The following is a 14559-nucleotide window of genomic DNA, read 5'->3' on the forward strand; positions in this document are numbered from 1 at the left end:
TAAAATAATCAGGTTTCTTGCCAGTGTGCCCTCAAGAGTAGTTTGTGTGATGTGGGAATATAGGTATTTGAGACTTCCTTAGAAGAAACCAGGAGCTAAGTTGCTGGAAGATAGCTTCTACTGATTGTAGTAATAATAATAATAATAATAGCTATAAAAAAAGGAAACCACAGTGTTATTTTCCTGATATACTTACAATTACTTACGCAGTTTCTGGTCCAGGTTTTGTAAGATTTTTGAAGTGTTCCTGGAGCTGATGATATTGTTGACCCACAAAACTGAATATTAAGTGTATCATGAGAATCATTATGCTGTAACTGTTTATTGGAACTTTTGTAGCAACCACAGTGATGCTTGACTTCAGTACAGGAGGAGATAACTGCATGAGGGAGAGATCCTGTTACTAATTAACAAATCTTGGGCACTCGCATTGTGTCTGTGTATTGGTTCTCTTATTTGTGCAATGTAAAATGTAGTGGGTTTTTTTAAACAAAAGAAACAAATTTCGTGTCTATAATGTAGGAAGAGCAGGTAATTTTTGTGTCAGTTTTACCAAAAGTGTATCTTTTTGTAATCAGAATAATTGTTCTTCGATGCATTAATTTTGACTATGTTATTGTGCTGATATTTCTATTTGCCACATGTGGCAGGACCTGGTCCTGGTGTTTCACTGATCTTATTTAAAATTCACATGATACTTGCAACTTGCTTTTTTTAAAATTAAGACAGAAGTTTTAATCTGGTTTATTGTGTTCAGTGATAAGTGAATTAGAGCTCAGGCTTGAAGAGAAGATATTTTGTACTGTTCCTCTGGTTAGTATCTGTGAACACGTACAACATTACATTACTGCTTTGATTTTACAAGCAGAAGATTTACTTGTTATAAATCAGTACAGGTGATATTTTAGTGGCTTTGTTTAGCATCTGTTACTGCATAGTCTCGTTCTTGGTTGGTTAATGCATCAAACACTTTGCCTGGAAGTCAAGGTAAAGCTGTGCTGCAGTTTAATTACATATTATCTGTTTCTGAATTGCACTGATAAGTGTTTAATTAAGTATGTATAGAGTGCTTCAAGCTAGTGTCTAATAAAATATGGTTACACTGAAAATAGTTTATTTGCTAACTGTCAAGGCTGGATGGGTCAGTAATCAAAGCTTTATTTCCCCTCCCTATATGGTGCAGTTTTGCTACAACTGGCAAGTGATGCTTTACCAAATGATATGGCCTTGTCTCTTGCTTATCTACTTGCACTGCCACAGGTATGTTGATAGTGATTTTGTTTGTATGTTTTTACCAGGAAAGACTATTCATAGCATTTCAGAATTCCATAAGAAAATGTAATTTCCATAGGGTTATAAAAACTAAGTCTTTGCATTAATTTAAATACACATTTTTGTAGATTGGGCTGGTGCATTTAAAGGAAGCTCTGAACAAATGCCGTTGGACTGGCTTATGGCACTGACGAAAATATGCGTTTTCATACCCAAAATAGTAGTTGAGCCACGTGACTGACAGTTCTAATATAGCTGAGAAATATGGATAATAACTTTGTGGTATAGAAGCAGCAAAACTGTGGTTGGAAAATAATTTTGGTTAGGTGTTTGTGCAAGTGGGGGAAAAATGTCGTAATGTAGAATTATCTTTGTGTGCGTGTCAAGGTAACTGATTTACTTCTGTGCCAGAAAAACATATTCAGAGCTTTTTCTAAATCGCAGCAAGCAGCTTTTTAGAAAGTTTGTGCACTTAGTGTTGTATGCTTGCTAATTCTTTCATCTAAATTAATGTTCTCTTTCTCCTAGGTGGTAGATGCCAACAAATGCTTTGAAAAGCAATTACATTCTGCGTTATCTCTCCAGCTGGCAAGTTATTACTATAGCCTGCAGATCTATGCTCGTTTGGCACCATGTTTCAAGGACAAATGCCACCCTCTCTACAGGGTTAGTACTCTTTCTTTTTAAAGCCATATTCATTAATGTGCAGCATTAAAGCTTTTCTAAAAAGCCAGTACATGAGTTAAGCCTGTTAAGGAGCTGATCTGACTTACCCTGTGAGCAGCCTGTTAAGTTGCGCATAATTATTCTTCTACAGTGCTGTAAACAGACAATTTGTGAAAGAGTTTTTGAAGCACAATAGCAAATGTCATTTATAGGTAATAGCACTATCAGTCTTCAAAGTAGCTTATAAACACTAAGCAATAATGAGCATAGCGTATGCTGTTACCTTGCAATACTGATACATAATGGTACTTCTTAGGAAGAGTAAAGTGTTCATTTCAACAAGAACTATACTATTCAAAAGGTTTCCATAGCCTTCCTTGAGGTATGTTGTTTTGTATTTCAGTTCACATATACTTTTTTGAAAATTCATCCTCATTCATTGAAGAATTTGTTGATTTCCTTTGACAAGTGTGTCTTTTTGGAATGGCACAGCTTTGCTTCTTATTCATTGCCTATGATTAAAGCAGTTACATGGTAAACTCCAAACTAAATAAAAGAGATGACGGACAAAGTTTAATAAGGCACCAAATGCCATTCCTACTAAGATACCTGAGTAAAAACTCTTCTTTGCCTCTCCAAGAGAGCCTTTCTGTATTTATACCAGTTCTTTCCTCCTGGACAGAAGGTCTCCAGACTGTTTGATTTTCAGCCTAGTTCTGCTTTACAGCTACAAAAACCACTTCTGATCACAAGTTTTCTGAAAAGAGAGACCATTAATCACCACGGTGGCATGAGAGAAGATTCTGTTCCCCCCCCCCCTCCATGTTCAGGATGACTCCTGATTTACAGAGGAAAGCCTATTTTGAGATTCGCCCAGTTCTGCAATTAGGTGACCTTTCATGTTCCTGCTGAGATTGGCATTTTACTGTCTTCTGTTTAGAAGCTAAAGGCTATCTGAGCCCACAATTAAAATATGAGGGGCTTGCAAAATATATTTGTTATTATTAATTAATTCATATTTGTTAAATGCCTTCCTTTGAGCCTAGGTCCCCCCTGCTGCAAGACAGCTTTGTAGTTTAGCTTTTTTTAACAGTCTTATTTTACAGAAAGAGCTATGAAGCCTTTTGAAAGAGTAAGTCATAAGAACGAGGACAGAGATCTCAAAGATTGAACTATTTCTACTGTAATTGCCATTTAATATGCAAAGTCTTATCAATAGCACTGTGTTGTTTATCTCTTGCTGATACGATCTTTTGTTCCCACAAAGCCCCCCCAGACTTAAATACTGAATTTCCACTGCAAAACAGCCGTTAGTTTAAATGTACATCTTAGATGCTGGTAATAAAGAATGACTCTGCTTCCAAGTTGCATTCCTCAGTTACTATCCATGGGAATGGATCTAGCCATGTTTTTTATTTTTGTGTTTCCTAAGAGCTCTGGCGGGGAAAAAATTGATCTTAAACTTCTATGATACAAACTTTTAAGAAGATGATAAAGTCAGTTGTAGATGTCATTCTGTAGTAGATTGTGTGCCAGCTCATGCCACTAGTTTCTTGTGTCATCTTTGTCTTCTGACTGTTTCTCAAAACAGAAATGTATCCTTAGGTCCCTTAGCTGTATAATTCAAAGCTGTGCATCGTTCTTAGAAAATAACTGAGGGCATTCTTGTGGGTGGAGGTGTATAACCAATCCTTTTCTTCCCCTTGTTCTAAACCTTTATGTATTCAGTAGAGATCTAAATCTGACACTTCAGCCTCATGCTTAGAAAGTGGATCCTGAAGATCATAGAGTATGTATTTCTGTTTAACAACATATGAGTCGCAGTAGGTGTGATTTCTCTAGTTCATTTGAATCAAGTATTCTGTCTGAAAACTAACTGAATTTATAAGAAGCTGTATAGAAATATGGAGAAGTCTACACTTCCTGTGTTTACTTTAAAATGACATCGTATAAATCTTTCAGAACGGTACATGAGTACCTCTGGCATAAGGGGAAAAATGTTCTCATAATGAAAATGACAGATATAAGGAAAATGGGGAGTAGGTGGGGAGAGTTCCTCTTCCACTGACTAAGACTTTTAAGACTTGCTAGTTAGTCAAGAAAGACATCTAGAAGGAATGATTGTATCTGTTGTATGAAGGCCTGAGGTTTTTTAAATGACTTATTTATTTTTTTACTATGATGTGAAATACTGACAGGCAATATCTGCACATCAAAACAGAGTCATAGACTGCCAGGAACTCTCATTAACGTTTTTTTTTACTGTCGATATTGAAAAGGAAATCAGCTTGATAATTTCTGTTTCTGATTATTACTTTACTTTAAGGAGAAACAAAAGGATTTGGGTGTAAAGTACTGCTTTAGATTTGTACCCAAACCTAGTTGAATTTTATTTATAATAATAATGAATTCTAGTTTTTATAATAATATAAACATAATAGTTTCAGTTTAGGGCATCTGAGCTATATTAGTTTCTTATCCTGAGGAAACTGTTAAAGGAGCTCTACAAGCAAATAAAAGCACATAAAAGTCTGTAAGAATGATGCCAGACAGAAGAAAACAAAATTTCAAGAAATGAAGTGGCTGTAGAAAGCAGTGATTGAGGAAACTTGTTAGTCTTTGAGAAGCTATTATTTATTTTTGATTTGAATCTGTACTGGGCCTCATAGGGATGGGGTTAACTTTCTTCATCCCCTATGCTGCTGTACTTTGCTTTGGTGGCCAGCAGTATTGATAACACACCAGTGTTTTGGCTGCTGCTGAACTGTGCTTGGGCAGCATCGAGGCTGTCTCCCCACTGCCTCTCTGATTCACTGCTTGCTACTTCCCAGTCTTGGTGAATGAGAAGAAAAGCCATACAACTGAGCAAGAAATGTGCTAGATAATTTTTGCTGTTAACAGCTTCCCTCCTCATTTGTCCTATCCTGGTGATCTGAATAAGTAACCAGAATAAATATATCTGGGAGATTGTTTACTCTAGAAAGGAGTGAAAAAGTTTAATTGCCGTAAGGTTAATTAATATATTGTGTTCCTGTGCCCATGCTAATAATCTAATGCTGAGGTGTTTCTGTGGTTTTGGAGGATATTTTACTGACCTTAGCAAGGGGGCAAGCTTTTTCTTGGAGCATCAAGCAACAGTTCTAACAAATAATACTAAGTTGGTGAGGGGAATGGGAATTTTGCAATTAATAGCAGCAGAGGAAAGTTGCTGTCAGCAGAAAATTCTTACCTTTTAATTTTATTCACTTTCCTGTTATTTTCATTCAAGAAAATGAATTTTATTCCTGTCCTTTTGTGCATTGCAACTCCTTAGCGATGCAGCCTAGAGCTGGTGAAGATGCTACAAGTGCAGTTCCACAGAGTTAAGTAGCCTGATGTAACTGGCTTTTGAATCACTGTGTGAGAGGGTGCACTTCTACAGCAAACTTGTGCTCTGTGCGCTTAACCTGCTTCCCTTTTCTGTTGCTTGCTGCTTAGAGAAGCCTCTATCAATCTTTATGTAAGAAGCAAAATTAGGTCTGCTTTCACCTCACATAGATTCACTGTCTACAAAGTAGGGGTTTTTTTTCTGGTTTTGTTTTTGTTTTCTCTCTCTGTTTATATCGCAGCTGTTGTGCATTTTAGTTCCTGTGCTGTTTCTCTTATTCCTGTCATTGCTAGACCATTGTTTGTGTCAATTCACATCTTCCTGTGCAGGACTGTGTTTCAGCTCTCTATACTGCCCTCGCCACAATGACTTTTGTAGGCTTTAAGTGCATTAAATGACTCTCATCTTCTTGCCTATAGGGGAAAACCAGCATATGGAACAGTTTTTAAATTGTTGCCTGATGATATGTGTTTATCTTTTTCTGCATTAATGAAAGCAAGGTCAAAAGAAGAGTGCTATGAACTTGGGACTGAATATGTAAAAATCTGTATTGGTCTTAAGGGAGTTTGTTCTGCAGGTTTGACCTGGGTCCCAAGGCAGTTCTGTTGCTTATTTGTGTAAGGCTGACCTTAATTATAAATATGGTTATATTAAGCCAGAGAAGTAGAACTCCCAGCCACAGTCATTATGCTAGAACTTTAGGTAATATTCTGAATGTAGGATGTTGAAAATAAATACTTAATTTCAAATGGAAATAAATATTGTATAAGAGGGCTGTATACAGGAAGAGGGAGAGAGACAGATCTTACTGGCTACCAGATGTGTTACTCATGTCATGTGAAGTCTAATGGCTTTAACCTTATTACATGGCCCTGTAGTGCAATTAGAAGTCTGTACACATGAAGTAACCTCTCAGTGGAAATCAAATGCTCATTAAATGTTGGTTTGTGTTTAATAATAATATCCTGTCACATTCCTAAATTATGAACTTAACTCACTAGAAATAATATGTACATTTTTAATTTCAAATTAAATTTGTGTACGTGAGGTTTTACTGGAGTTTGTTAACATTGAGACACAAAACTGGCAAATTGTTTCAGATAGTCCTGTTTCATTCTGTCTCAACATTCAACTTTTTGTCCATAAACAAAATAGGTAGCACTAAGTCTGTTGTAAATGCTAAAAAGGGAGTGCTCTTTATTGTGGGCTTATGATGGATTTAAACAGTAGAAATCTGTCTCATTTGGTATATGCTTCTGTTTAAGTCCAGAGCATATCTGATGGTTCCAAAAGCAAAATTGGGAGAGATGAGAGTAGAACTCCTTCAATCTGTGCTGCACTATTTTCTCTCCCATTGACCTTCCTGCATGTGTGTCTAGTTTGTGACAGAGAGAACCAGGGAGTGGAAGGGCAGTGGGGGAAGGTACCATGAATGGGTCATTATCTGCCAGACTAAGAACTGATCTGGAGAGAAATTTTCTTTCTTTTTTCTTCTTTCTACAGGCCAAACACACAAGTCTTGATATGTAGCATGATATTTGAATAAGTCAAATAGCTTAGTTTAATCAGAAAATTTAAATATGTATTGCTCACCCCTTCTTGGGGTCATTGATAAGAGATTCTGAATAGAAGTGGTCTCAGAACCTGCCCCTAGAGAACTTGCTGCTGGCTCTCCTGTATCTGAAAAGTGATCACTAAGCTTTCACCTCTCCTTTCACTGGGTTTCAGTTCATAAAAAGACCTTTCTTCCAGTCTCTTGACAACTTAAGTTTCCTAACTGGACTTTGGTCCAGTGACCAAAGGTGACTCAGAAAAAAAGCTATTATTAAATAGTTGTTTGTTTTAATGTTTGGGTTTTTTTTTTTTTTCTTTTTTTTTTTTTTCCCCCCGGTTTAATTTCTTCAAGATAAATTGCACATAAGAAAAAGAGATGGTTACAAAGTTGCTTATTTTTATTTCTCAAGGGTTGTATAAGCTATTCTGTTAAATCCTACTTCTGAAAGCAGAGCAAGTATTGTTCTTGAGCCAGCTATTCAGAAATACTATTGAAAAATAAGATTTTAAAACTAGCCTTTCATTTCAGCAGAGATTTGAGGTCTAGCTTGCATGTGTTCCTCTGGAGACATATTTGTGGTTTTTCATGCAAGGGAGGTGGTTGGGATAAGTACTAATGCTTTCCTTCTTACAAAGAGTTTTATTCCTCTCTGGGAAACAGTATAAAGGTGACCAACAGCTTTTTGAAGCAGTCTTCCCCAAGTAAATTGGTTTTATCTGTCTTTTACTTTCCTTTTCTGTGCTTCTGTTACTGTTTCTCCAGTTGAAGATGTCCCCACTCCTTGCAGAGGGGTTGGACTAGATGGCCTTTAAAGGTCCTTTCCAACCCAAACTATTCCATGATTATATGATTTGCATGTATCCAGTCAAGTACCTACAAATTAGAAGGATAACATATTTTATTAGGAAACGAAAACATTATACTGAAGTTTTACAGTAGGAATATATGCTTGTCCCAGAGTTTCTATATGACTACAGCTGCTGCCATATAGATCGAGATTAAAGACATATTCAGGATCAGCTTTCATAACTATTTTTTAAATGGATACAGGAAGCAGCAAAGCCTGTCAGCCACCAGTGAAACCACATCAAGTCAGCATATAAGGATACCTACCAGAATACCTTTTATAATCTACAGTTCTGATTAAAGAATAATCAATAACATAATTTATTAAAAAAACACAAATTTTTTTTAGAGAAAAAGGAGATGGACAGAAGGTTAGGATAATTAGCTAAACTGTGACATTACTGAAAGTAACACTGACTGCAAATGGGAAAAGAATTATGTACTATGAATTTAGTAGGCACTTTACTCAAAATTATGTAGTGATTTTGTATTTTCAGAAGTGTTCTTTCAGTTGACATTTTAACCTTTTATGTATCTTGTATTAGTTCCACTAAAACAGCTTTCAGGTGAAATGATGATAGGAGGTTTTTCAACCTAAGTCTGACTTTTCAGTATCTTACCCAGTAAGAGAGAGTCTGTAAGAGAACACAAGGTAGAAAAGAAACTATTAAAACATTTTCTCTTGGGACAGATTATTCCTCACTCTCTGGAAGAGCTGATTGAAAACAAAGCAAAAAAGCATCTAAAACAGAGCACTAGAGCAATTTGTTCGACTCTTCAGACACAAGTTGTTTCACATAATTGTGGAAACAACTGCCTGGACAACTTTTCAAATTATTTTTATGTTTTATTACTTAACAGAAACCTCTTACATTTTTTTTTTTTTTTTTTTTTTTTCCTCTGCAACAGTACTGGCTTCTGTGTTGGAAACTATGTTGACTTAATTATGCCTAGTGGTTTTGTTTGGGCTTAAAGTCACTTTGTTGTCATTGTTTCTTGTGCTGCTGGCTATTAAAAGATCATGTATTACTTCTGTAACCAAGTTTTGTTTGCCAGGAATTTACCTTAAAATATCTTCAGCTGAAATTCAAGGCAATTTCTGGAATATATGAATACTCAAATTCAGTAATCTACAAGTACTGCAGGTATCCTGGTTAACTATATGATTAAATTTTTTAATGGACGGCTGTTTGACATTAAAGCAGAATGTATAAATCAAATAAAATTTAACTACATTTTCTTCCCAATTTGGAGTATTCTGATAATTCTAGTGTTTGTGGTACCTCTGCAGATAGAGTTAAAAAATCCTGCAGGACATGATTTTGTATAATATGAACTGTGCACTGCATAGCCCAATTCTAATACTATCTTTAATGAAGCAGAAATAAGAACAGGTAATACTATTTTAACATTGTGTGTTAGCAATATCTAATTCATAATTCAAAACTAACAGCTTAACTTTCAGTCTTTTCTTATTCAATCTCTTCTGGGGTCTTTGTTGGCAGAAAATATTCTTAGGTTTCCACTTATGTCATGTCTTTAATCCTAGTAGCGTCCTGGGCAGTCCTTTGTCCTTGTAAGATCCGGCTAGTTTCCCAGCATAATGATCTTGAAGCAGCAGCAGAGTATACTGCCTTTCTATGCAAGTGTTTCAGTTTTCAGCCATTACATTTCAGCATTGCTTATTGAAAACATACAACATTCCTTCTATTAAAAAAAAAAAAAACAAACAAAAACAAACCCCAAACAAACAAAAAACCCCCAAATAACCGAAACCAAAAAAGACCTATAATGCAAAGAAATGGTTTGTTCTTTTAAGACTCCAGTTCTGAAATATTATACTTTTTCAGCCTCTTGTAGATTTTTTTTTATTTATTTCCAACATATTTATGTTCATAAAGCAACAAAGCACATTTGCGTGAAATGTCATTTATGATCATATGTTTGCAGTTTGAATTGTTATCGTAGGCCCTTATTGCATAGGAAGAAAGCAAGACTTTGGAAATAAAATTAATTCATTCCAATTTCATTAAAATTGTGAGTGCTTATTTACAAACTGTTTACCTGTGTTTTTGTGTGCTTCTAATAATTAACCAACTCTTTTGGTTTTGGCTGATTTTTGTCTTGAATTAGTTTACTCTAATTTCACTGCAAATGTACATTTTATTTTCACTAATTTCCCCAGAAATTCAAATAACCCTTTAATGTTAGTACTAGCCTTAAACCCCTAAGCAGACCAGGTCTGTGAAGCCCTCAGTCACCTGTGTAATCTGCATTTTGTTATAACATGTTATAAATTGTCTCTGTATAATGTGTAAGTTCGTGAGTGTTTTAAACTTGGCCACTTTAAATGAGAGCTAATGGTACTGGCTTTTAACTGTGATCCAGGAACACTTGTTTTATACAGCCGCTCATATGGAATGAAGTTTTAGAACATTGAGTTTCAGTTCTTGGAAAAAATAGAAATCTAGGTTAAATCTATGGTGAAGGTAGAAAAGGAAGCTAAGGAATTGGAGTCCACAGCTGCATTCTTGAAGCTACGATATCCAGATCTACATTTTTGCATACAGTGTGAAATTGCCTGTTTGCATCACCCATGTACAGTCCTGCGGTGACAAGCGTTTTTTAAGAGTATGAACAGGCTTTAAAATCATTATACTTAAATATACCTTAGACATTAGAATATGTTACAGAAACTTCTGATGAATCATTTAAGATTATAAATCTGAAATAGAAAATTGTTTTAATATTGGCTGAATGTGTAAGACCTACCTATAGGTTTGATAATTGAGGATTTATTATACAGATCACCTCTACTTCTTTTTTTTATTAGCTTGTGCAACTTTATTCTGTTGTATCTTGTCGATTATAAAAGGTATTCTGGTAGGTATCCTTATATGTTGACTTGGTGTGGTTTCACTGGTGGCTGACAGGCTTTGCTGCTTCCTGTATCCATTTAAAAAATAGTTATGAAAGCTGATCCTGAACAAATCAATGTTGTCACCCAACAATGTATGTAGCTGCAGCACTGGGAGGAAAAAGAAAGTTGAGGTATTCTTGTACTTGAATAATGTGACAGTACAGGTTTTATTTGTGAGATGCCCTGGTCTTCCATCTCAGCTGTATACTTTATCTTTGGCTTTGAGCAGATCAGACGTGAGACAGCTGTGCTCTGAAAGCCAGGCTACCCCAGATTCATATGGCACTGTGTCTGACTTAATGTGCTCTTGACTCACAGCGTGACAACAGACTCAATTAAGGACAAGTGTCATTGATTTAATTAATGAAAAGCTGTCCTATGAAGGGATGAATTTTACTTCTTGAATGAACAGGAGCATTCAGGATTTTACTTCTTGAGTGAAATGTTTGTTTCCTGTAAACCTTTCTTCCTGCTTCGGCATGTGAGTAAAAGCGTTGCCTATACATGCTTCTCTCTTTTTTTTTTTTTTTTTTTTTTTTTTTTTTTTTTTTTTTCTGTACCCGTGCCACCTCCTCCATCAAATTTATAGCACATTGAATCTGTTGCTACCAGGATTGTGGCAGTTGCTGCAACGATTAGGGAGAGCTCTCCTCCCTGAAATGTAAGTGCTTTCCAGAGGTGTAGTTTGGTTTCCTTGGAAGCACTGGAGATGGGCAACAATGAGAGGCAGGATAGTGATCAAAGTGCAGCCGTGTCTGAAACAGGAATTTTACATCCTGCTCCCTGGTATCTCTTCCTTTGCTCATGTGCTGTCATCTCCTCGTTTTGCTAACCATTAACGTTTTGCTTGGTCTATGTGTCTTCCTCTGTAGCATTGTCTCTTGTTTTAGGACCACTTAAAACGATTTAGAACAAATCTGGTGTTACAAGGGTCTGGGCACAACTTAAGGTGTCCTTTGCCTTCCCATTCAGATTCCTGTGGCTCCCTGCAGTTGAAGCTTTTGACCATTGCTAAAAGATTACAGTTCGAATGGTGGTGAAGATGTTTTGCAACTTCAGTCCAGAAAGGTCCACAACATCACTTACATATTTGGGGTGATTATAAGCAGATTAGCCTTAATGATCTAAGCAGCTGTTCTCATCAGTGTTCCTAGTCATTTCTGTATTACAGTCGGAAGATCATTTGCATTAAAAACAAACGCAGAAGAATAACATTCCTTTTTGGAATAATTGGAAAGATTCTTGGTCTTAAAAGAAGTAAACAAGCTAAATAACCTTACATAGCCATATTATCTCAATGACTTGTTTACACTAGAGCTTTTTATTATTTTTCTTTTACCATGGCAACTGACTCTGATTTCTGCCCCGCCCCCTCTCCCCCGCACGCACGATGTTTTTGGCTGACTTAAGTCTTTTAAAGAGATTTTAAAGAAAAAAGAAATAGCAACCTGCCAGGGATGGGTTGGAGGACAGGGGTGGAGGGATGGGAAGGAACAAATGTAAGATAATTTCAGGGGTCAGGGTGAAGAAACTCTTGAGATCAAAGCCTCTTATCCTTTTTTAAAACCAGTGTTGCTTTAATGATATCACAGTGACGTATGGATTCTGAAGGGCTTCACGGATGTGACTCCCAGAGGACGGTTGAAGAGAAATACTGCTTTAAAACATCTGCTCAGGTGGACCCTGATCCCCAGCTGAGGCTTAGTGGTAGTGGCTGGTGGTGCAATATTGACAGTAACTTGTCCCCATCTGTGCTGAGTGAATCACATGTAATAGCATGAAATTAAATTAAGTTTATGCTGAAGTGATGGATACTTTATTCTTTTATCTCTTTTTTTTTTTTTCTTTTTCTTTCTTAATCCCAACCAAAGCCTATGCAAATTGTTTCAGTATTGCTGAGACATCACGGTTACAGCACAAAACATTGTTAGTCTAAGGGATGAGTAAAATGCATTGGTAGGTGGTTCACGAGGGATTTCCTTAGCAATGCTAGGGAGACTCACAAGTTAAGGGTGAGCTCTTTGGGTCAGTTCTTGTGACTTCTCTGGAAAATTACAGTATGCTTACTGCTGTGTTTGTAAAGTACTCTTCCAGAATGATCAGGGAGGGTACGCCATGTTCAAACATCTGTCTAAAAGTACTGGAGATTTATCTGGCAAAGCAGGGAGTTGGACACTTAGGCTCAATTTCTAAGTATCTGAAAGACTATGAAAAGCCAGCAAAAGTAATACTGTAGTAGCAGTTTGGGGTTTTTTTGGTGTTTTTTTTTTTTTTTTTTTTTTTGACAGATAACATTAGAAAGATAATGAGTTGAATATGACTTCTTGTTGGTCTTCACCTGTCGGAGTTATTTTATATTTACACAAATTTCTGTAGAGTTATTTATTTTTTTAAGTGCCTCTTACAATTTTTAAGAAAGTAAAAAAATTTGTAAATCCTGTGAATGCTGCAGTACGAGTCAGCCTTTACTGGTTTTGCTAAGTTTCTTTATGGCCAACTACTATTACAAGCTGGTTATTATGATCTTTTCAATTAAAAACTCTTAAGACTTTTTTGAATACTGGCAATACAGCTATAATAATGTTTCTGTATTAGTGTTTGTTAGAATAAGCACCATGCCTAATTGAACTAGATATCTAATGTGTGTAGAAATATTTATGCTTATCTTTAAAAAACATGAATTATTAAAAATGTGAAGATGTTAAAGAATGAATACTTAAAATTATGAAATACAAGTTCTACGCCACTTGATACCAAACACATTAGCTTTTTAAATTTGTTTGCATTGAGCTTGTGTTGAATGCCTGATAAATACTATGTAAGCAGCACTCTTATTTAAGAAAACATTTCAAATCTATAGAAGGATGACAGAGCTGAGAGAAGGAAAACTGTGTCATTCCAGTAAATGAGTTTTGCAACAACTTCAGCTTGGGAAAGATTGTTGTTTATAGATTGAAAAAAAGCAAACTAGAAAGCCTCTCATCAGATATCAGTATTGGCTCTTGCATGAAGCAGGCTGTGGAATTTTTCTAAAGTAATTTTTGATTTCACATGCTCTGGTAGTTTGGAGCATAGGTCTTGTAAGGGATAAAAGAGGACTGCACTTGATTGAAAGATTATTGGTGGTGAAGAGTTCAAAATAATCCTTGGCCACTGCTTGCAATAAAAAAAAAACAAACCAAACATGTTGTGTTTTCTTTAAACTGAATGTGTATATGTTAATTTACCAGCTATCAGATCTCATACTTTTATCTCCTAGATTGAAGAGTTTGATGCACTTTTGCCTTACATACGTATGGATGTACACACATGGGTATTCATACAGGGTATGATTCTGTTATTCTAACTCTGTCGTTAATAAGCTATATAGACACTAAGACATTATTTTTAAAGACATTATTTGTATATTACTGTAAGATAGGTTTCTTAAATCCTCTAAATAACTTTTGTGATAGTTTTCAGAGCCATCCCTTTTATCAGAACTTTAAAACCCAGAAAAGAACCTAGTAGTGGGAATTAGTTATCTTGGTGATAAAAAGTGTAACTTTTTTGTTTCTGATATGTATGTCCAAGGATCACCTTGATCCTTTAAACAACATGTACATCAGATTACCTTCCACTTCCTTCTCTTTCCCTCCTTGTAACAGTTTGTCATCATTATTATTTGTTGTGACAGTACTGTGTTGCATAGTGGTCCTTGATCTAGATTTGCTTTTTTGTTGTTGTTGTTGGTTTTGTTTGTTTGTTTGTTTGTTTTTTGTTTTGTTAATTTTTATTATAACCTGATATTGAAACCAGAAGTAGAAGAGTTTCAGATAAGCAAAACAGTGAAACAATACTGACCAATTTGATAGAGAGCAGTCCTGGCAGAACAGCACACTTATTATTGCATCTTTTTAGGTATTATTTGGCAAAAGAACTAGCAGGAAAATG

The 14559-nt window shown here is 35.8% G+C and overlaps 1 protein-coding gene across 3 annotated transcripts in view; it reads left to right on the forward strand.

Annotated features, from left to right (window-relative positions):
- Positions 1-14559, forward strand: part of NBAS (NBAS subunit of NRZ tethering complex) — a 190357-nt gene that overhangs the window by 92273 nt on the left and 83525 nt on the right. For all 3 annotated transcript variants that reach the window (XM_086744896.1, XM_086744898.1, XM_086744897.1), the window contains 2 exons: positions 1184-1260; positions 1801-1938. In XM_086744896.1, the coding sequence (XP_086601022.1) occupies positions 1184-1260; positions 1801-1938 (215 nt within the window). The remainder of the gene's footprint in view (positions 1-1183; positions 1261-1800; positions 1939-14559) is intronic.

This window comes from Chlamydotis macqueenii, chromosome 3 (assembly GCF_036417535.1).
Source record: "Chlamydotis macqueenii isolate bChlMac1 chromosome 3, bChlMac1.mat, whole genome shotgun sequence".
Classification (NCBI taxonomy): domain Eukaryota; kingdom Metazoa; phylum Chordata; class Aves; order Otidiformes; family Otididae; genus Chlamydotis; species Chlamydotis macqueenii.